At 23.0% G+C, this 20,704-nt stretch overlaps 6 protein-coding genes across 6 annotated transcripts; 3 read left to right on the top strand and 3 right to left on the bottom strand. All coding sequences in view use genetic code 6, as the record gives it.

Moving 5' to 3' along the window:
• Window positions 1-622: 622 nt before the first annotated feature.
• TTHERM_00460650 (hypothetical protein) lies at window positions 623-2,521 on the bottom strand (the record flags this gene model as incomplete). The annotated part of the gene is made up of 1 exon (XM_001018761.1): window positions 623-2,521. The coding sequence occupies one exon, from the start codon at window positions 2,519-2,521 to the stop codon at window positions 623-625; it is 1,899 nt and encodes a 632-aa protein (XP_001018761.1).
• A 437-nt stretch (window positions 2,522-2,958) lies between these two features.
• TTHERM_00460640 (hypothetical protein) lies at window positions 2,959-8,769 on the top strand (the record flags this gene model as incomplete). The annotated part of the gene is made up of 13 exons (XM_001018760.2): window positions 2,959-3,413; window positions 3,469-3,564; window positions 3,627-3,743; window positions 3,957-4,155; window positions 4,217-4,525; window positions 4,581-5,193; window positions 5,241-5,461; window positions 5,511-6,256; window positions 6,306-6,998; window positions 7,056-7,526; window positions 7,577-7,925; window positions 7,990-8,670; window positions 8,752-8,769. Exons 1-13 carry the CDS (start codon window positions 3,124-3,126, stop codon window positions 8,767-8,769), a joined length of 4,803 nt encoding a protein of 1,600 aa, XP_001018760.2. The 5' UTR covers window positions 2,959-3,123.
• A 1,037-nt stretch (window positions 8,770-9,806) lies between these two features.
• TTHERM_00460630 (hypothetical protein) lies at window positions 9,807-12,292 on the bottom strand (the record flags this gene model as incomplete). Its single annotated transcript, XM_001018759.2, has 6 exons — window positions 12,200-12,292; window positions 11,913-12,110; window positions 11,479-11,836; window positions 10,481-11,262; window positions 9,984-10,316; window positions 9,807-9,929 (listed from the first exon to the last, which is right to left on the bottom strand). Exons 1-6 carry the CDS (start codon window positions 12,281-12,283, stop codon window positions 9,807-9,809), a joined length of 1,878 nt encoding a protein of 625 aa, XP_001018759.2. The 5' UTR covers window positions 12,284-12,292.
• Window positions 12,293-14,076: 1,784 nt separating this feature from the next.
• TTHERM_00460620 (WD domain, G-beta repeat protein) lies at window positions 14,077-17,523 on the top strand. Its single transcript, XM_001018758.2, has 11 exons — window positions 14,077-14,763; window positions 14,829-14,909; window positions 14,964-15,259; window positions 15,334-15,616; window positions 15,681-15,926; window positions 15,992-16,189; window positions 16,261-16,415; window positions 16,474-16,738; window positions 16,794-16,859; window positions 16,913-17,199; window positions 17,283-17,523. The coding sequence occupies exons 1-11, from the start codon at window positions 14,184-14,186 to the stop codon at window positions 17,286-17,288; spliced, it is 2,463 nt and encodes an 820-aa protein (XP_001018758.2). The 5' UTR covers window positions 14,077-14,183; the 3' UTR covers window positions 17,289-17,523.
• A 677-nt stretch (window positions 17,524-18,200) lies between these two features.
• TTHERM_000460619 (peptide deformylase) lies at window positions 18,201-19,341 on the top strand (the record flags this gene model as incomplete). The annotated part of the gene is made up of 4 exons (XM_012798277.1): window positions 18,201-18,650; window positions 18,714-18,977; window positions 19,029-19,251; window positions 19,316-19,341. The coding sequence occupies 4 exons, from the start codon at window positions 18,201-18,203 to the stop codon at window positions 19,339-19,341; spliced, it is 963 nt and encodes a 320-aa protein (XP_012653731.1).
• Window positions 19,342-19,533: 192 nt separating this feature from the next.
• Window positions 19,534-20,361, bottom strand: TTHERM_00460610 (aromatic ring-opening dioxygenase catalytic subunit LigB; the record flags this gene model as incomplete). The annotated part of the gene is made up of 1 exon (XM_001018757.1): window positions 19,534-20,361. One exon carries the CDS (start codon window positions 20,359-20,361, stop codon window positions 19,534-19,536), a length of 828 nt encoding a protein of 275 aa, XP_001018757.1.
• Between the last annotated feature and the right edge of the window lie 343 nt (window positions 20,362-20,704).

The following is a 20,704-nucleotide window of genomic DNA, read 5'->3' as shown; positions in this document are numbered from 1 at the left end:
AACTAACTAACTTATTTACTTAATTATCTTTGAAAATATTTAACTGATATAAAAAGAAACTATTTGCAATATTTTAATAAAATTTGTTGACGGATATTTACCAACCACTAAATTAATTAAATTAATGTTATTAATTTTCTGTATATCTAAATTTTGTATTGAGGATAAAATTTATAAACAAACTAACAAATTAATAAAAAACTCAAAAATTTCTCAAAGATTTAAAACTACTTTTTTATCATTTTAATAATATATCAATTTTTTTTTATCCAAAGAAACCATTTTGTATTTATCAATAAAATAATTATCATAAATTATATTATTATTATAAATTAATATCAAATAAAATTTAAATTAACATCAAATAAAATTTAAATTATTATTTTTTAATTTATAAAACAAAAGATTTTTTTTAATTCTTAATACAAAAGATTTTTTTTAATTCTTAAAACATAAGATTTTTTTAATTCTTAAACAAACAAAAATTAAATATTTATTTTTAAAATTTTTTAGAATAAATTTATGAATTAAAATAAATAATCAATCAACTTTTTTAGTTAAATATCAGAAAATGGAAACTTTTTTATTATGCTTTTAATAAATTATATTATAAAATAATTTTTCAATTTAATTTAACTTAGGAACTAATCGAAACGAGCTTCAAATTTTTTCTGAATATATTTTTGCTAATGAATTTTTCTTACAATCTCTTTAAATAAGAGAAATAAAGCACTCTAAGAGATTTAACCTCTGATATTGAATTTATTAAAATTTTAATTAATTCTTCACTTTTGTTGTTGGTAAGAAAATACTCCATGACACCAAAATAAATATATTCCAGATTAGGTATTTAATGCAAATAATTGCATACTCCCATCACACTCTGTAAACTTATTCTCAAAATAAGTTTTTTCAAGGTTGCTAACTTATTAAATCCTTAAGCCAGCATATCAATATTTTCAGCAGATAAATTATAATCTCTTGAGCTAAAATTTATAATTTTAATTTTTTTTAGCTTTTATATATTTTATCCTAATCCTTTATATCCATTATTTGTTATGCCGTTTCCAGACAGACAAAATTCTAACTTAATTAAATTAGAGAGATCTTCAAATCCTCTAGTAAAACCAACGATTCCTTCGTCCTATAAATCTACTTTTTCTAATGAAAAAAGCAATTATTTTAAATTTTTTAGATTTTATATTCCTTTTCCTAAATAAATTGCACCTTGTGCTTATATTTAAGACTCTTAACTTATTCTAAATTCTAATTCTATCAAATTAACTAAATTTTTCAATCCATCTCCTAATTTTTGAGCTCCATATGGCAAAAACTAGTTTCCTATTATAGAAAGTTGCAATTTTTACAGATTTGACAAATTTTTTAATCCTTCTCCAATCTAAGCTACTCCTTCTGGTCCTATTTCATTTTAGTTAATTAAAATTTTCAATTTTTAAAGATTTATTATATTCTAGAAAGACTAGGCCAGAGCGCAGCAACCAATTGATTATATCTTATTTGCAGCATCGATACTAATTTATAAATTCTGTAAATTATTTAGTTATTTTAAACTATTGCCAAGAGCTAAACCTAGTTAATGTCCAATGTTTTGAATTTTTATGTTAAGTAAAAGAACTTTTAAGGAACTTAAATTTTCTAGGCATTTTCCAAATTATTCAGCAAATTCACTTTGTATATTGTCTTCAATAAAATTTAAACTTAATATTTAAAGATTTTTTAGTATTTTGATAGAATTTACTAATGCAATTAGCCCTTAAGTTTAGACATCGTTTTTAAGAATTGCAAGTTTAAGTTGCTTTAAATTAACTAGCTTTTGAATGCTATGAGATAAAGCAACCAACCCATTCTCTCCAATTTTATCTTCATTTCCAAAAACCAAATCTAATTCTTAAATTTAACTTATATTTTAAATCAAATGAGCTAATTCAATAGCCCCTTAAACACCTATTTTATTGTTTGAATTTAAAATGAATGTCTTCAATAAAGTTAAATTGTTAATATCCTTGGCTAAAAGTGCAAAGCTATTTTAATTAATTAAAGACTAATAAATTTAAATGTTTATCTACTCTAGATTCAGTTAGGTGTTTTATATCGTTTCTATGATATTTTAAAATTCTTTTTCTGGCACTGAACAAAATTGAATAGTAATTGAGAGACTGTTTAGGCCTTTGAAATATTGCAAAACTTCTCTTACAACTTTGTAAATTGCTTAATTTTTGCAGTTATTAAGAGATATTTACAAATCTTTTAACTCAGTTAATTATTTAAATGCTTAACTAAACTCATAAATATTTTCAATTTCAAAATCTTAAAAGGATAGCTCTAAAGTTTTTATTTTTCTAAATAAGTAAAAAATTTTATCATATGAAATATTTCTTTCAACTATTTAAGTAATTTAAAGAAATATCTCCTAGCATTCACCCAAATAATTAGCATATACACTAAATTTTTAATTTGGAAGATAGTCAACAAGTTTGTGAAGACTTATTTATCTGTTCATTTCTATTGATTATTTTAAAAGGCAATCGTTTTATTTACTAATTATTTTATTTTTAATTTTTACAATTATTTGTGTATTTAAAAAATATTGATTAAATGAAAAGTTTGTCTGAAATTTGTTAATAAAATTACCGCTTTAACTGTCAAATAATTAAAGTAGTCAGAATTGGTAATCCTTATAAATTAAAAAAAAATATAATATCGATATTCTAATTTATTTTTAAAATGCAACTCAATAGTAAATGTTTTACTAAATTTATTAAATTTAGTTGATATTTTTTCAAATAAAATATTAAGATTTGAAATAAAAAAACTTTAAACGACTTTTGTTTTTATTTTTTAAAATTTAATCTTAGAAACATTGAAAAAAAAAACAAACAATTTATCAATCTATCTATCTATCAATATTTTAAATATTTTTTTTTAAGAAATAAATATTTAAGAAACTCTTAAATTACTTTTTAACACTATAGTAATATTATTAATAATAATAAAGTTTAGCGCTTTTAAAGTTAGTTAGTTAGTTAGTTAGTTAGCTAGTAAGATATACTTAAATAATTATATTGCCATAACTACTTATTGAGTTTGATAAAAACTTTTGTAATGGATATTTAACAATAGCCTGGTTGTAACATTTAGTTTATAGCTAAAATTTTGGAAAAAGCTCCATAAAAAAAGTCTCCTCTAAAAAAAAAGAAATCCAATAACAGCTTAAAAAGTAAAAGTGTAAGTAAAACTCCTTCTCGCTCGAGATCTAAGTCGAAAGACAAAAAGCCAACGAGTTAAAACTCATTATTGCCAAAAGTAAATGGAAATTTAATCTAAATAGGAAAAAAACTCTCTAAAGGGTAGGAGTCGTTTTCTTTTGACAAGGTGTTTGAAAAAGGCTAATCGTAAATTAAATTTTACTTCTATGAAATTGAAATAATAAGTTTAAAATTTTTAAAGTATTCAAGAAATGTACAAAGCCGTCTTTTAGCCTTTAGTCCATCAGTTCGTATTTGAGAATAAAAATATTACAATAATTCATAATGGGAACTTAAAGTATAATATTAACTAAAGCTCTTCTTCATATTTGTAATCATAAATTAAATAATCAAATTTAGGAGTAAGCAGCATTTGTGGATAAATGATGTTAATTAAGTCGATGAGGGTCTCTATGGAAGGCTAATTGACAACATATTTGATTAAATCACCTTAAAAAATATTCAAAATGGAGATGGGTAATTTATTAATTATGGTTTAATTGTAAACAGTCTTTCAAATTGTGCATCTTTAAAAAAGACTTATTATTTTAAAGGCAAGTAAAAATAAATAATTGATGAAATGTCAATCTAAATATTTAAAATATTCATAAGAAAAGTGTCTAAAAATGAATAAATAAATGAAACTTTGCTTACTATAAATAATATTTAATCTATTTTTTAAAATCAAAGGCAATTAATTACTGTTAAGATGAGCTTTTTTGAGGTCACTAATTTTCAAGAAAATATTGTAGACTTTTTAAACGACCATTCACCTTATTAAAATATGGAAAATATGATAGTCTCAAGAGAAATATTTGATTTAGATGATTTCTTGGAGGTTATTTAATACGTGTAGGAAAACAATTTGTTAAGTATTAATGAAAAGCAGGTATATTTACTTTTTATTTAGATAAGAATATTTTTATTTGTTACTTTATGTTAAAATATAGGGAAAGACTTAAATTTGCAAGATTAGACTGCAAGGTGTTAACTCTAATTGTGAAATGAACTTTATTAATCTTGAAGAAATTGATTATATGAGCAAAGAAAATGAGGAATATTATTGTGGATTTTTTAAAGAAATAAAGGATACTTACATTACTTAAGGAATAATTTAAAGTAAAAACACTAAATTCTACAACTTCAGTAGAATGACTTAACTGCTTTAATCTGCATTTAATTAAAATTCTGCTTTAGTTGTACTATCCTCCTTCGTTTCTGACTCTAGCTAGCACTTAGATAATTTGTAGGGATTGAAAGTAAAACATTTTTTTTTTAAATTATTTTTTAAAATTTTTTATTTTTGTTTAAAAGTTGACAAAGAGGTTTCAAAATATATTTAAATTTGAAGATGATTCGATTTATTAAACAAAGTAGACATCTGCTTTGACAACTAACTATAACACAAACGATCCAAATTTAAGTAATTAGCAAGGGTTGAGAGAAAACAATCCTTTAATTTAAGATTCAGCTGCTAAAAATATTTATGGCAGTAACAATTAATCAAGTCCAGCTAAGTATAATTTATTTAGCAACCAGAATTCTAATTTTCAATCTATAAATCCATATGAAGAGTAGTCTTATCCTCCTATGTTTGGTTAGACTCATCGTAGATCAAAGAGTAGTTTATAATTTGTAGATGCTGACAAAAATATTCTAAATAACAATAGCCTGTTTAATAGTTATTAACTAAAAAATCCTTAAATTGATTAAATAAATTAAGAGATAGACAGAGTAAACGAGTCAATATAAAACCCACCAGTTGCTTAATCTGCTGTTTTCACTAAATGGATTAAAAGTAAAGCTGAATTTATCGAAAACATCTTAACAAACATTTGCTAAAATAAATAAATCGATGGAGACAACAAAAATTTGCTCTTAGACAAGGTGCTAAATTTAAAGTCCCAACTATAAAATTTAAATGAAAGTAAATAGTTCGATTTAAGAAAAATTATTTATTAAATAATTTTTTAGATTAAAATTCAAGCCCAAGAAGTCTTCCAGATAGATTTGTCAGTGATCATATTAAGAAAAGAACATCAAGTTCACCAGATTTAAAGCAATCACACAAAGATAATTTATTTGAATATTTTGAGACACCTAGATTTGAATTAGATGGAAGAAGAAGAATGAATTATGGAAAGAGGGTGTCTTTAACAAACAGTGACTAGAAAATTATGTCTGGCAATACTTCAGTAATAATTTTAACTCATTTTTTATTCTTATTCAAACATTATTATCCAGATAAAAAGTGTGATTAAAAGTCCTTCAAGCAAAAACACAAGCACTCCTACACAAGCTGCGTCTAACTAATTTTAGAGATATCCTGAATATTCAAATTATTACAATAACAACATGAAACCTGTTTATGACTAGAGAAAGATCAGGAAGAGTGAAGAGATGAATGATAGTATAGATGAATAAGATATATATATGAAAGCAATGAAGAAAAAATAACAACAAAAAACTATAAATTTTAAAGGGGCTAAAAAGTCTGCTGATAAATCATAATCAGCAAATCCTTTAACACAAAGGAAAAGCTCGCTATCAAAGGGTCCTAAAAGAAAAAAAAGCACAACCTAAAATAAAGAAGATAATAATAACAGCTAAGTAAACATGTCAACTTTATCTAGAAAATCCACACAATCTCGTAAATCAATTCTTTCTAAAAAATCTGCCACTTCTTAAAAATCAGTTAAATCTGCTTTCTCATAAAAATCTTAAAACTCTAAAAAATCTGTAAATTCTAAAACATCCAAAAAAAGTGCTACATCAAATGCTTCTAAGTAAAAAAAGAACCCTCTAAACAGCAGCTCATAATATAACTTGCTTGGCAAAAGAAAGTCATCAAACCTGAATGTCAGCAAGAATATAACCTCCAAAAGAAGTTCCCTTAATACCTTAGGTCAAAACAGATAGTAGCAACTTAAAGTAGTAAAATCACCTAAATCTTTAAATAGATCAAGATCTTCAGCACAAGGAGATTCAACGTAAATATATTGCAATTTTAATGATTTTATTATTTTATTTTTAAATTAGGAGGAATTACAAGGAAGTTAAAGACAATTTATTGAAGGAATTGGACTTTAAAATTCTTAAAACAGAAAATTCTCCTAGCATTTCTCATAGCAGAAAGACAAGTTTAAGCAAATCTCCTAAATTTACTCCAAGATAGCTTAATGTGCCTGTTTTGAGAGGAAGATCGCTGTCTAGAGATTTTAATACTTAATCACTTGATGAGAGCTAAAATTAGAGTTATGGTAATATAGCAGCAACTCCTCTAGATAATGTTTAATAAAATTTTTAGAATGTCAAGATAAAAGATCATTTGAAGCTATAAAATAACAACTTATTGGGAAATATGAGCAACTAGAATATTGGAAATTTTAGTCAAGCCATTTCAGCTACTAATTTATTAAGTAATAAAAATAATCTAAACAACCTTTTCTCTGCGAGGCAAAGCACATAGGCTTAAATTAGATAAAATATTAAAGAACATTTAAAAACATTTAGAGACTTGGTTGAATCTAGTTCAGAAGAGTCTGACTATGATCTTCTTTAATAAATCAGCAGTATTCAACCTAGCATGCCTTTGAGAAAGTCTTTTAAATTCTAGTCTAAAGTTAAGGAGTTTGACCTTAGCTTTGAAGCTGAAAAGAAATTCTTTATTGAATAGCAAGGTAAAGAAAACCAAACAGAACTCATCAAGAACTACCACAAGTTACTACTAAAGTAAATTAGATATTAAGTTCATGAATATTTTTTAATTTTTGGCCAATTTTATTATAGATCATATGATATATAGAAATTGTTAGAAGAGTAAGTTTTGATTAATGAAGAATTGCAAAAAGAAGTGTTTGCACAAGAGGAAAAATTTAACATTCTGTAGAGAAAGCACATAAAGAAAAAAAGAGAAAAACAACTAATAAAAAAAGAAATGAATGATAAATTAGTTGAATTTGAGAAGATGGACTAACGTGATACGTAAAGCAGATAATAATTATAATAATAAAACTAAAAGATGTAAAATTTGCAAATATAAAATGAGCAACAAGATAAAATAATAAGAAATCTTGAATAGCAAATCTAGGAAATAAAAGAATCTTATGAAAGTAGAATTTAAGAAATAGAAGAGCAAAGTGATAATCAAAAAATATAAATAGAAAAATTAAGTGATATAATCAAAAGAAATTAACAAAGTGAGATGGACTTAAGATCATAAATAAATACTAAATCATAATAATTTGATAACGATATTAAGTAATTCATTTAAACCAATTTTTAATTTATTATTTAAATTTTTTTTTCAGAATTAAAAGAGAAGAATTCGAAAGACAACTTGCACTTAATTAATTAGCAATAAAACAGGTTCAAGCATCTAAATCTGTTGAAATTTAATCTTATGAAAAAAAATTAGCAGAGGCTATGTAAGAAGTTGATCTCCTAAAATCTTAGCTCTCTTAAATGAAATCAAAATTCGAAGCAAGTGTTTAAGTTTAAAAGAAAAACCAAGAAAATCTTAATAATTTTAGAAAGCAAATAGCTGATTAAAATGATAAAATAGAAGAATTAGAGGCTGAAAATAAGTAACTTAAAACAGACAAAGTTATTTTACAACATAAAAATTCTTCAATAATTTAATAAAATATCTCTCAATAAGTAATCTACTTTTTCTTGTTAAATACAATAAAAATATTAATTTTTTTTATTTAAATTAAATTAGATTTAGAGTGATAAAAATATTAAACAAATCGAATAAAGTTTACTTTATTATAAGACCAAATAGAGCTAAAATCCGAAGGAATACTCTTTATTAAATAATTACGGATCAACTGTAGATCAAGAGTAAAAAATAGCAATGAAAATGTAAACACCCTAGCATAATAGCTCTCTGTAGAAAAGTATATAAAACATAACAACTATCCCTACCTCGCATTAAAACATGAATTTTAGTAACTTACCTCTGTAGAGCTAACCTTAACACACTTTTATCAGTTAGCAAGGATATTTGAACAGCTCATCTAATATGCACAATAGCAATAATTAAAATATTTCTGTTTCATAATATGAAGCAATTAGTAATAGAGATAATAAATCAGAGAGAAACAGTCAGAGCCCATAAATAGTATCATAAATAGCTATCTCAGAAAAACCTTAAGCATTATAAATGCCCTAATCTCAAAAAATAGACCTTAATAATCTGATAAACACCTCGAATTCAACAAAAATATCAAAGAAAAGTAAAGATGGAAGCAAGACCAAGAGGATAATAAGAGAGCCAAAAGAATTAACTTCAGATCAGCAACAATTACTCTCTACCTAAAGAGGAAATAAAAAATCTCAATCCCTTTCTAAATCCAAAGGACAATAGACTGCAAGAATAACAGCAATACCTGCAGATTAAGTAAACTTTTGATTAAAAACACATTTTTTATCAATCTAAAATTTGTGAAAAATAATCTAAATTATTTTATTAAAACTTTAGAAATAAAAAAAGAAGTGAAATAATTAATAATCCTGAAAAATGAAGCTTAATGATAAACCAAATAAAATACTGTTTCTTTCTTACAATTTAAAAAAATGTATCAGATTAAAATAGATAGTAGCTTACACTTGACGAATAAATTATTTTTATAAAATATTTTAAAACAAAGCAACTGCTTTTATTGAAAGAAAATTATTTTTTTAAAATAAATTTAGCAAAATAAATAAGTATATTTTAATTTATCCTAATGTAATTTAATTTTATAAATAGAGTCAATTATAAACTCACTAAAATAAAAGCAATTTTCACTATTTTATATTATATATATCTATATATTTTTATTAATAATTCTTTATAAATTATATATATTTTTTGAATTAGATATAAATAAAATATAACTCACATTAAAACTTTTGAATTTCCATAATATTCATTTATTAAACCTCTTTTACTCAGTTGTATCTCTTTTATACTGTAAATCCTAATAAATTAATTTATACAACCTTCCAAAACCCCTATTTTTCAGAAATATAAAATTTTAAATTTTAGTAATTTTATTTTAACAAGTATCGAAGTCAATTTAGTTGGGTTTAGGGTATTTTATAAAAGTAAGAAATACATTTTATTTTATTAGAATAAATTATTTTTTATTTTATTTAATATTATAAATAGTTTTGCATTAATTAAATTTTAAGGAAATACGATTCAATATGTAACTATTTATCTAACTACTCATTATACTTATTTCTCAAGTAAATACATTTTTGTTATAATTATTATTTTAGATAAAAATATACTAAAATAATTAAATTGTATTAAAAATATATTAACATAATTAATTTCATAAAATATTTTTAAATTTTTTAAAATTTCGAACTAGATAATATAAAATTACTTTACAATTTATCAGAGAGAATAAGAATTAATTGGATCAAGAAGTTATTCTTTATGATTTATATTTTTATTTTTATTTTAGTTTTGTAGCTAATTTTAAAAAGTTTATTTCTAATGTGAAAATATCTTTTAAATTTAGTGTTTACTAATTGCTTATTTTATCAAATTTTTTTCCATGGAGAACCAACCCATTTATTGGGACTTTCATCTCTAAATTTATGATCAGTAACACTAACATAAGGAATTAAAGTAGACTCATCTTCAGTATATTTCTTCAAGTTTAGCTTTTAAAAAAAATAAATCTATTAAGCAACAATAAAAGTTATTTTATATTTTACGAATGGTCTATTTTATGATACAATTTTAGGGCCAGAGTTATTTGAAAATTAAGAATATTATTCTAGCTGAATATCTGATATAAGTAAAAGTTTTTTATTGAAAGTTTATTTTTCTTTAATTAGACTGATATCTCTTGTTTGCTTTGGAGTCTTTTACAAAGCTTCTTTTGCTCTTCTTGTAGTAAATAAAGTACTAGTATCTATTAATGTATTTTCACCTTTTTATTTTTAATTTTTTATTGTTTCAAATGGATTTATCCCTTGATGAATGAACACTCTATCATTTTCATTTTAGAATGATCTGTTTTGTTGTACTAAATCTCTGTTGTTGGACTATTATTTTAAATTTAAAAAAGTTAAATTTATAACAGCTTTTATTTACACATTATTTATATCTTAAATGCTTTTATTTTAATTCAAAAAGAAATATAAAATATCAAAGCTAATAAATACAATTCTTTCTTTTTAATCAATTTAAAATGTATTTATTTATTTACATTCCTTGATCTTATTGGAGAAAGACTTTTTTGGTCAATGCTATATTTTTAATTATTTGATACAGGCTAAGTCCTACTTAGCAGACTTATCAACCCGCTATTTTTTAAGTTAACTATTTATGTGACATGTGAGAAGGTTTGCTAATTTATATTAGTTTATGCTAATTAATCCTTATATAAGGGATTCATTCCTATTCTCTTAGATAGACTGGAACTTGATGGTACTTCATTAATAAAATTATTATCTTACTTTTTTTATGATATTGGCGATTTACCATTTCTGATAAAAGATATTGGAGTTTAGACAGTATTCAATAAAAATTCATTATCTTATTTTTATTAAACTGTCCTGAATTATTACTGCTTAAAGTCAAATATTTTAACAGGAGATTGTAAAACACTTCTATCATATCCCATTTCGTGTATTTTCTCATTGAAAAAATTTTTCATTAGCTAATAAGATTAGTCATATAGCTAATCAATAACAAAAAATAAAGCAAACATATTTGGATTATTAGACATTTAAATTATTGAAACTTTTGATTTTTAGCTTTCTGCAATTATATTATACCTAAATGAGTTATTTTAAATGATATAAGGATGCACATTCCATCTTCTGTTATCAGAATTTATCTTTAATTAGTGAGGTAATTAATTTATTATATAATGACAATTGTCTTTCTTGTGAATATAAATGAGCTCCTCTGTTATTCTACAAACAACCAACTTTTATCCATATTATTGCTGATCTCTATAAACATTTGATTTAATAACAAATTTTCCTATTTTTATATTTTAACACTATTTAATTTTAAATAAAAATATAATTTTAATCAATGTAAATCCTCATTTTAAATCCAACTTTTATAAATAATTAAAGTACTATCAATCCTTATTAATTATATTAATTCTAGTTCATAAAATGAAGAAATGTTGGTGAAATTAAATGAGAAATTACATTAATTAATTATTTTAAATGAAAAAAAAATAAGAAATACCCATATTTTAATTATCTTCAGCATCTTTTTCTTAATGTAAACCCAAATTTCCTTTTTAAACAATCTCATCTTTCTTTTTGAAATCACTTGAATTTGCTGTTGGTTAATATTTATTTTCATAGTTTTTTTAATATTGATAAACATCTCCTGTTGTTGAATCTAGTATATAATCATTTTCGTTTAATTTATTGTTTAGCATCAAATCTTAAAATAATTGTTCTGCATTTCTATCGACATGCACAATAGGTTAATATCCCTAAATTTTATCACTTGATTAATAGATGATACAATTTGATAGGCCACCACTTATAAAACATCTTTTTTTGAAATTCAAACACATTCTCAGTAAAATATGAGCCTTTATATTTGAATTAATAAATATTCAAAATGAGTATATAAAATAAACAGTGAAATATAATTTACAAAATCATTACAGTTTCATAATGCGATGACCAAGGTAAAACTGAAATATCTCCCTCCATAAATATAAAATCAATAGTTTAAAAGAAATTAACATTATTTTTATTTTTATATTAAGATCCAATTTCATAAAGCACATCTCCTAAATTATTTTTATCCCTTATGAAGAAATGAGTCTCTGTATCAGGAAAATCCTTTTACGAAAGAACCATCTAATAAATAAGTAAATTTTACATTAAATATTACAGATCAAGTAATAATAAAATATGTTGAAATGTTAATATGAAATAAATCTATTTACTTCTTTCACAAGTTACTAATAATTAGAAAACCTTTTAGTTCCTTTTGGACTATTTTTGTAGAAATTAACTATTAATATCTTCATTCTTACTAAAAAAAGATTATTTAATCAATTATATATTTCAAATCTATTAAATATTAGCTAAATAGATAGATAGATTGATTGATTGATATTTTATAAGTATACCAATTATCTATTAATTTAATTGTTACTTCTATAAAAGCCATTCAATTCATAATTTTTTGTAAATATTATTAAACATAAGCGAGTTGCTTATGGGGCTTAAGCAACAAAAATCAATAAATTTTATTTTATTAAAAATTATGATTGGCTATAAATTTATTGATCTTATTATTTGCACAAATTAGCATTTTTATAGATACTTCGAAAAATCAATCCCAAAATAAATATAAAAATGTTAAAAAAATTAATAAGCAAAAGCCTTTTAAATAATTAATTAACATTCAAATTTCAAATATAAATATTTATTAATAAATTTAAAACCAAATTTTTTATATGATAAGAAGGAATTTTATCAAAAAAATTGAAATTATTTTTAAATAGCTTTTTAAAATATTTAAATTGTTTAAATATAAAATTTAAAACAAAATTAAAATTAATTTTTCTTTATTCATAAAAATAATTGAGAATAAAAATAAATAAGTTTTTTAAACAGAAAATTAATTAAAAACTTAAATTAAATAAGTAAATTTTAATTAAAAATTATTACCTTGTCAGTCTCCATCTAAAGGTTTTTAAAGAATTTTAAAAATTTTTAATTTAATAATATCTTAGTATTTGATTTAGGTGATCACACACATAAAATTATTCAAAATTTAGAGTTAAAAAGGGATTTTTTTACATTTAAAATTAATAATAATTTCAAATTCTAATAAATATTAAAAATAGAAAGTTGTTGATGAATCAAATAAATAAGATGAATAGTTTAAAATGGTATTAAATGAATTTATTAACCAAATATTAATTGAATAGATTTTTTAATAAAGATAATATAAAAAATATTAAGTAAAATAAAAAATAATTTATTTCATATCTTATAAATAAGATAGTTAAAAAATAGAATCATTTTTTCATATTTATTTATTGTATTTAGTATAATATTTTAATCAAAAAGTTTAATTTAAAAATATTTATGAAAAAAGGGAAAAATATATTTAAGGAAAGTTTGTTTTAGTGATGAAAAAGCTTCTTAAACATCATTAAAATAGAATTTATTTTTCATTCCATAATAAAAGACCCTGTTACGAAGACAAAATAAAATTAATAAAAATGATCATAATGAAATCCCATGGCTTGAAATTGAATTTTTTCAGCTTCTGTATTTTTGTCTTTTGTCTTTTGGAAGTTAAATTTTTTTAATATTATTTATTTTATGTTTCTCAATTTTTATATTGCTGTCACTTAATTCATTTATTTTTTAATATTTTGGTTATTTTTAAGGTTTAATCTTGTTTTGTAATTTTATATTAGAAAATAAATTATTAAATTAAAATAAAGATTAAAGAAATTTAAATCTTTTTAAATTTATTATATTATTTTTTTTAAGCTATTTTTTATAATTTAAAAAAATAGAAATATTAATTAAATGCCAGTTCAGTTATATTCTGATATACTATTAACTACTTTCACAAATAGAAATTGAAGCTGAATAAAAATAGATTTAATTTAAAAAATATCTATAAAAAATAAGATTTTTGATTTATTTATTTATTGAATTGCAAAATTTAAATTTTTTTGTTTTTGATAATTACTGAAAATAAATTAATTGCATGCAAGTGCATTTATTACAAATTTTTATAGAAAAGCTATCTATATCTTTATCCATCAATATTCAAAATAAAATATTCGCCAATTATATTTTTATTCAATAAGATTTTAATTTTTTTGAAATTTTTTGTAAATTTTAAAAGAAAATTATAAAATAATTTGATAATTTAGATAATAGAAAGGGAATTAGAATAAAATGAATAGCAGAGATCGTCTTAATTATTCTGAAAATCAGCAATTATTAAATTCTGATAACAAAAGGAGATATTCAAGAAGTTAAATGGAAAGAGGGTCATACGATTAAAATAAATCTCCTAATGATATTGATTATTATGAGCCAAGACCAGAACGTAAAGTAAAGGAGTTAAAAGAGCATACATAGTTGCGTACTTAATTGATAGACCATACTGGTTATTTGCAAGATAAGATCTATACAACATGCTATCCTCTAGGAGCTAAAATTTCTTAAACTTTCAAATCTATATTCAGAAAAGGAGATACATATGTTTAAATTTTAGAAGAAACCAAAAAAATAGTTTAAAAAGATATTCCTGACGATAAGCCATCATTGCCAAATAAAATTTTATAATTAAAAATAAATGAAATATCAAATCAGGAGCTTGATCCTAATTTATCTCATCCGTTTGTTCGTGTACACATAGTTGACATGAAAAACGGTATTTATGTTTAAAAATCTAAAAATGATCGCGATTGCTTAATTAGAGGTGAATCTTTAGCAATATTTGATGAAACAAAAAAGGAATATGAATCATTTAGTAAGATAATTACAAATTATGCAATACACATTAACATTGTTAATTAATAACTTTTCATAACTTAGAAAATGATTTAATTTACTCTTTCGCTACAAATTGTGTTGATCTGAGAGAGGCAGGAGGAGCCCGTGCTAGATGGAATGAAAGTAATATTAACAGTTGAAATAATCATATATAGTAAAATATCAATAATAAATTAGCTTTTTTGATCAATGAGGAGATTGATAATATACTAAAAGAAGATATTATAATCCTATTTGAAGTACTTGATTTTAATCCTAAGCAACTTTAAACCAGAGATTTTAACAATCTAGACCAAGATCATTATTATAAGGTAGCTTGGGGATATATTAGACCAATAGGCTTAGCAAAAACTCACTTCGGATTATCAAAAGTTTAGTTATACAAGTATATATTTGATTCTTAAAAGCTTAACCCCAAGCAAAGAAGGCATTTTATTCCTCTCGTTTACTTTGACTTCATATGGCCTAACAAAGTAAAATAATTTGAAACTATAGAATTATTTATTTATTGCTAGCATATTTGAATAAATTACTAAAAAATTAATAGACCAATTATGAAGGATTTCTATCTGTTTAAATTTCTCCAATTGATGCACCTCCAGAAATAAGAGTTCCATATAAAGCAATGAATGTTTTTGAAATTGAATCAGATGATCATTTTTATGGAGGGTCTAGAATTACTAAAAGCAGGCTTAAAGATTAGATGGCTCGAGAATACGAAGATGAAATACTAGATAAGGAAAAAGAAAAGGGAAGGAGAATTCGTGAACCTAACAAACCTTGTATATTCCCTGATAAACTTATGAAGAAATTCATATCAGCTGAATTAGGTAGAATAATTAACCAATAAATGATTCTATGTTAAAGCTAACTAAATGTTTTAAATTAAAAAAGGTTGTTTTAGATTGTCTTTTAGTCCGAATGGAAAGATATTGGCAGCTGCTTGCACAAAGAAAAATGGTGAGACAATAATTAAATTCTTCGATGTTGATGAAAGCTTTGCTTAAATTTATCAGTATAGAGGACATACTAATTTGATTCATTGTATGGACTGGATGAGAAGCACAAAAAATTACACTTTACTTTCTACTTCATCTTCTGATTTCTCCAATAAAGTATGGAAAGTTCCTTTCTACTCATGTAAATAAAATAAAATAAATTGATTATAATGGAAGAATAAATAAATAATATATATTTACGAATAGAAACTGATGAGTATATTGATGAAGATGACAGTGAAGAATATTATCTATCAGCAAACATCCACCATCCTTCATATGTCTATTGCAGTAAGTTCTATCCACTAAGAAAGGGAAGTAGCAATCTTCTCTTAGTAACAGGCTGTTTTGATTCTTACGTTCGTTTCTTTTTCATAAACCAAGAAGCGATAGGATAAAAACTAGGTAATATAAAATTTATTACTTTGAATTTTGTAAAACTAAATAAACAATTAATCAATTTAATAAATAAATAGAATGCTAGCACAAGATTTTAATAAGTTAAGGAGGAGAATTCGAATAATATAATAATTTGTTAGATCATAGACATCCAAATTGCATAGAGTTCGATTCACAATCGCTTATGTTTGTTGGAGATTCTCTTGGTCTTATTCATCTTTATATTGTGACTGTAATAATATTTCTTTATATTGGGGATAGTTATAATATGTTTTATTTAAACTAAATAGAGTGTGTTGGATGATCCAAGAAGTGTTTAAAAACAAAGAATTATTGAAAACCCAAATTTAAAAGGAGATCCTATTAGCTAGTTGCATTATATATAGAATAAAAAATACCTGATTGTCCACTCTAGAAATAACTGCATTTGGAATGTAGAAATATAAAATAAACCCACTATTACAAACAAGTATATTGGTTCATTTTCTTCAAAGTTTCCTGTGCACTCTTGCGTTTCTCCAGATGAAATATGGATATTAAGTGGGTCTGAAGATGGTAAATAATTATAATTTTACTTTCATTTTTTTATTCTAAAATTTTTATAATAAAGGTAAACTTCACTTATGGGGATTAGAAGACAAAGGCTATGACGATTATAGCATTCGTTCAAATTTAGGTAAATTTAATAATTTTTGTAGATATTAATAGAATTTAAATAACTTAAAATAGATAGAATCAATGCTCTTGAGTATAATATTGATGGTGTAATATCAGATGTTTCCTGGAATAGTACCTATCACATGATAGCAGTATGTGGTTTTGGAAAAGACCATCCTATTGGTGTTTATTACTTCGAAAAAGAAACAGATCTCACTTTAGCACAATATAGAGACTTGAAAGATAAACTTGATCAGCAAGAAAAAATGAGAATGCAATTCGATTTAGATCAAGAGTATCAGCAAGATCCTTATGATCCAAAAATCAATAGATAATACTAAAATAACTATTACACTACGGTAATTATTATTTTATAAATAAATCAATAAATTAATTCATTTGTTAATAAATTCAATTAATTAATATTAATTTTATTTTTTAGTATTGAAATAGTTTAGCAAAATTTGCTATAATTTGATCTTGAAAATTAAATAAATTAAAAATAAAATTCATCAAGAAATCAAATTAAAAAGCAAATCTAGGTACAAAAAAAAAAAAAAATAAATATAAAATAATAAAGGTCTAAATCATTTTCCTAGCGTTTAATAAATTATTAAAGTAGTTACTTTTTATGTGTATATAGTAAACAGTTTTATTTTGTATGCTTTAGATTCCTGGGCAATTTATTTCTATTTCTAAGTAAATTTTGTTAAAATGAAATATAATTTAATTATTATTAAAAATAATTTAATCGCATTTCAAAAAGATTTAATAAATTTCATGAAATAAATAAATAAATAATTCTTAATATTTTAAGGTTTCTATCAAAATAATTAAAATTAAAAATTTTATATTTTGATTTAAATATTGATTAGAATTAAATTTAATTCATATTTTTCACATCTCAAAATTTATAGTATCAGTCTTAAATTAATTCAATTTAAGTAGATTCATTTTGTAAATAAATAATTTTAATCCAAAAAGCCATCACTAAGGACATTTATTTTATTAAATTATAATTCATTTTAATTTCGTATAAAATATCTAAAAAGCCAAGCCAAACCAAAATTATTATATATATATATTGACTTATTTCTTTGATTTTTTTGAATATTCCATAAAAACTTTCAAAAATTTAAATATAAAAAAGGTGTAAATAAGAAGGCTTATGTTTGGATGACACCATTTTTCAATCAAACATTTAAAAGTCGAGTGTCTTAATTAAGGAGAATTTACGGTATATTAAACACTTAATATAGCTATTTACTTATTTAATTCTATTATTATTTTAATTTAATTAAGAATATATTTGCTTAATTAAGGTAGTAGATTTCAAAAAGATTAAATTATTAATTAATTTATGGTAAATATTATCAAAAATAAATTTTGTTTCAAGATATTCAAAAATAGTATAAATAAATTATTATTAGTAGGAATTTCTAGATTTTTTAGTAAGTAGCTTTAATATATAATATTTTTATAAGATTAGAGACAGACAGACATCATGTAAAAGAAAAAATATACAGCTAAGCTTTTATAGCTATTTTTTTTCTCTAAAGAGTAGAGCAAGCAATCTCTACTACTCCCATAGATAGAAACAGGCTATCCTACTAAATAGCTAAAATAATCTATTCTGGATATGAAAAAAACAGCATTTGTGTATTAGTTGCCATACCTATCTTCTAATCAAATTGGAATAGAGAAGAGCGTTGTGGTTTTCTCTAATAAAATAGTTGAAAATAAATATTATGATAGCGAATATGTTAAATTTGATACATATTTAAATCCAAAAATTACTAAAATATCAAATGTAATAAATAAATAATCTAATATTTTCTTTACTATCTATCATTAATCTTTATTTTCAAAAAAGCAAAAGCTAGAAGATTTTGAGGAGTGTACTAGCACATTTGGAATTGAAAGTTAAGTTGAAAGACATACTGATATTTTGATATAATATATGGATGAGGAAGGCAACATGAAAGAGGAAGAAATGAGTGGCTTCAAAAGTAGACTTTTTTAACAAGCGATCGACCTTCAGTCAGGAAAACTTCCTATAAAGTGGAATATTTCAAAAGGAAAAAATAGAATTAGTGAAAAATATTTAAACCTATAAAATGCTAAATTATTTTAATCTGTAACAATTACAAATTTTAAAATCTATTTAACAAATTTTATTTTAAAATAGGCACTAGAGTAGTATAATTAAGCTGTTATAAATTACCTTTCTAACACCCAAATAGCTCCTGAATATTTTGATAGATCTTTGGATTCTTTAAATATTCCTAAAGAAATGAATAATAAAAGATTCTCAATTAAAGATGAGACATACGACATCCACGAAAAGTAATTTATAGAAGAAATTTAAGAATTGTAAGAAGAACTTCTAGAATTTGTAGAATTGAATAAATGTAAGTTAATTTTATTTTTATTTAGACTTTTGTTTTACTAAATAGATATTTTATAAAATAAAAGTACCCAGAATGAGAATTGTCAAATGAGGATTTACATTTACAATAACAAAAACAACAAAATTTATTTATTTATATATATAATTTTTATTTTAGTATTTTTATATTTGAAGTATTCTTTATTGTTTGCATTTCATTATAGATATTAGCAATAGATAGAAGCGTTTGTTTAAATGCTAAATGAATGGTATTTAGTAGATTTATCATATTATTTAGATTTTTTCAAGGGAATAAATAGCAACTGCACATAGATGTAAATTAGAGCTCTAAACAAATAAGTTATCCAGGTTCTCTAGATGAGCCTGAAGCTACTACTAAAGGCATAAAGTGGTCATCACTGTGATGCATGTAGTGATATAATTTATTTTGTTTGAAATTTACAATGGAATGTCTTATCTCTACATTTTAATCAGTAACAATACTTTAGAGCCATTTCTCCCATATTTTAGATTATTCTGTAAATCCAGGCTTTCTGTTATAATTAAAATTATGTGTTGAGGCTCCACTACAGATTATCATAGTTTTTTCATCTCTAAATTCACCAAGAATTTTTCCAAGATCATAGTGTTTCTAAGGATCCATTTTAGTATCAAGACTTACCAATACGACTTTAGGAACATATTATTTATTTTGGCTATGATATACTTTTTATTAAGTGTTGATATCATAAAGAGCAAATAAGCCTCCCCAAGCACCATGGTCAGCACTTGCTGTGGTAGTTGTCTTAATAGTCATTCCACTTTTCTTAAGCTTATCTTTTATCTTATTTGCTAATGGGACGTTAGTTTCTAGGCGAAAATCAAATTTGTAGAGCCACTCACTAGGATGGTCGTGATCTAATTCTGGTTAAGGGTTTAAATTTACAGTGATTTCATCACATTCCCAATGCCCAGAAACAATAATAACAGTTTCTACGTTTGGGAGATATGATTAACTTTTAGAGAATTTGTTTAGCTATTCAAAAAGATCAGTTCCAGGTCTCAATGTTTCTCCCACAAGTCCATGAGAAATAAATACAGATGGAAGATTTTTTTAAGTTAAATTGCTCATTTAAATGTTTATTTTTATATTTTTTCTAAGAAGATTATTAATAATAAGAATCAATAAGATTTTGATACAACTTTTTAAGCTGATGATTTTTATCATAATTTTTGATAGCGTAGAAATTCTAAAGAATATTTCTAGATTTTTAACAGATACAAAAATATAATTTATCCACAAAATAGCTTGTCAGAATGTTAATCAAGTTCCATATGAATTTCTTTTATTATACAAAAATGCTAGTACTAAATTCTAATTATTAATATATAAACACAAATATATTATTAATAACTTATAAAATTAACAATTTATACTAATGGTTATTTAATAGTGTTTTCATAGTTTCTGTAGA

The sequence above is a fragment of the Tetrahymena thermophila genome (genome assembly GCF_000189635.1).
Source record: "Tetrahymena thermophila SB210 genomic scaffold scf_8254593, whole genome shotgun sequence".
In the NCBI taxonomy this organism is placed as follows: Eukaryota; Ciliophora; class Oligohymenophorea; order Hymenostomatida; family Tetrahymenidae; genus Tetrahymena; species Tetrahymena thermophila.
Note: the sequence above shows the minus strand (reverse complement) of the source record. Positions and strands in the feature narration are given on the sequence as shown.